The 2500-nt window shown below is 61.8% G+C and overlaps 1 protein-coding gene across 1 annotated transcript in view; it reads left to right on the forward strand.

Moving 5' to 3' along the window:
- Window positions 1–637: 637 nt before the first annotated feature.
- The window catches only part of LOC138859967 (uncharacterized), a 4212-nt gene continuing 2349 nt past the window's right edge, over window positions 638–2500 (forward strand). The window contains exons 1-3 of the mRNA XM_070116518.1: window positions 638–718; window positions 914–1221; window positions 1502–2056. Of these exons, the coding sequence (XP_069972619.1) occupies window positions 638–718; window positions 914–1221; window positions 1502–2056 (944 nt within the window). The remainder of the gene's footprint in view (window positions 719–913; window positions 1222–1501; window positions 2057–2500) is intronic.

A 2500-nucleotide genomic window follows, 5' to 3' on the forward strand; every position in this document is an offset into this window, starting at 1 on the left:
GGGGGGGGTTGACCTGAAGAGCGTTTCCATTTCCGGCGACGCAGAAAAAGGGAAGGAAACCCCATGGTGACGCAATGGCCGGCGACGTGGCTGGGGAGGCGGGAGGCCAAGCCGGTCTTTCTTTTATTCCTTTTTTGGCGAGCATATTGGGAGGGAAAGCTCCCAGGCTCGGGTCGTGTCCACTTGCCTGCCTCTGTTTCAAAGCAGCAGGCGAGGAAACTAAACGTGTAACTGACATGCTCACGGCTTGCGTGGCGCCGAACGGACTCTAATGACAAGGAAAGGGAATCCCGTGGAACAGCTCTTCATGTGTGCGAGTGAATGTGCATGCGTACGTGTGTGTGTGTTGTGTATATGTGTGTGTGTGCAAGTGCGTGCGTATGTACGTAAGTGTGTCTACACGTGCACACGCGCTTTTTGTGAGCTGTTTCCCGAGAGTTCGCTGCCGCTGATCGGCGAAAGCTCTTCCCTTCCCGGGAGAGCCTCGCCTCGCGTGCTCGAGCCGAGCTCCGCCCGCCCGCCTCCTTGACGACACGCGAGGGCGCAGCGCTAACGCAGCAGATTGGACCAATTAGCGGCGAGGGCGCGGCCCGATCGCGCCGCCGACTGGCACGCCGTGGCAACGCGCGCGGGCTGCATGGGCGTCGGGAAGATGCGTCAGCGGAGGCCGCGCTTTCCGCTGCGCTGGTGCGCATGGAAGGAGTCCGAGGGTCTTGAAGTGATATAAGGTGGACTTCCTTCTGCTGACAACGCCTGTCTGACTCCATGTCGGAGTGAAAACACAGTAACCGGAAAGGGCTTTGGAAATGGGAAAATAAAATTATATCAACAAGTTTCCGTTTTGGATGTATAAACATATTTTTATCAATTCTTATTTTAATCTGATGTATCATATCTTAAAAGAAAATCTTAGTTTGAGAAAGTACATTTCGTTGCGTCAAGAAAGCCCGCTCATCGAAGGCCTTCTTCGCGCGAGGCTCTCACGCCCTCACACTCGCCCGGGAAGGAAGTGGACGCCGAGGCGCGCAAGGAGCAGCTTCCGACCGCAGACGCACTCCCCGGAAACCTCGTTAACTGGATCCTTCGCGCGCCGTCGCCTCTGATGCGTCATCTTCCACTCGGGTCGCTGCTCACTCACCCCTCGCGCGCTCTCGGCTCAGTCACTCGTCCCCTCACGCGCTCTCGTCTCAGTCACTCGTCCCCTCACGCGCTCTCGGCTCAGTCACTCGTCCCCTCCCGCGCTCTCGGCTCAGTCACTCGTCCCCTCCCGCGCTCTCGGCTCAGTCACTCGTCCCCTCACGCGCTCTCGGCTCAGTCACTCGTCCCCTCACGCGCTCTCGTCTCAGTCACTCGTCCCCTCACGCTCTCTCGTCTGAGTCACTCGTCCCCTCTCGCGCTCTCGACTCAGTCACTCGTCCCCTCGCGCGCTCTCGTCTCAGTCACTCGTCCCCTCACGCGCTCTCGTCTGAGTCACTCGTCCCCTCCCGCGCTCTCGGCTCAGTCACTCGTCCCCTCGCGCGCTCTCGTCTCAGTCACTCGTCCCCTCACGCGCTCTCGTCACAGTCACTCGTCCCCTCACGCGCTCTCGTCTCAGTCACTCGTCCCCTCACGCGCTCTCGTCTCAGTCACTCGTCCCCTCACGCGCTCTCGTCTCAGTCACTCGTCCCCTCGCGCGCTCTCGTCTGAGTCACTCGTCCCCTCACGCGCTCTCGGCTCAGTCACTCGTCCCCTCACGCGCTCTTGACAGTCACTCGTCCCTTCACGCGCTCTCGTCTCAGTCACTCGTCCCCTCACGCGCTCTCGTCTCAGTCACTCGTCCCCTCACGCGCTCTCGGCTCAGTCACTCGTCCCCTCACGCGCTCTCGTCTCAGTCACTCATCCCCTCACGCGCTCTCGGCTCAGTCACTCGTCCCCTCACGCGCTCTCGGCTCAGTCACTCGTCCCCTCGCGCGCTCTCGTCTGAGTCACTCGTCCCCTCACGCGCTCTCGGCTCAGTCACTCGTCCCCTCACGCGCTCTCGGCTCAGTCACTCGTCCCCTCACGCGCTCTCGGCTCAGTCAGTCGTCCCCTCGCGCGCTCTCATCTGAGTCACTCGTCCCCTCACGCGCTCTCGGCTCAGTCACTCGTCCCCTCACGCGCTCTCGTCTGAGTCACTCGTCCCCTCACGCGCTCTCGGCTCAGTCACTCGTCCCCTCACGCGCTCTTGACTCAGTCACTCGTCCCTTCACGCGCTCTCGGCTCAGTCACTCGTCCCCTCACGCGCTCTCGGCTCAGTCACTCGTCCCCTCACGCGCTCTCGGCTCAGTCACTCGTCCCCTCACGCGCTCTCGGCTCAGTCACTCGTCCCCTCGCGCGCTCTCGTCTGAGTCACTCGTCCCCTCACGCGCTCTCGGCTCAGTCACTCGTCCCCTCACGCGCTCTCGGCTCAGTCACTCGTCCCCTCACGCGCTCTCGACTCAGTCACTCGTCCCCTCACGCGCTCTCGTCTCAGTCACTCGTC

Source organism: Penaeus vannamei, chromosome 3 (genome assembly GCF_042767895.1).
Source record: "Penaeus vannamei isolate JL-2024 chromosome 3, ASM4276789v1, whole genome shotgun sequence".
NCBI lineage: Eukaryota > Metazoa > Arthropoda > Malacostraca > Decapoda > Penaeidae > Penaeus > Penaeus vannamei.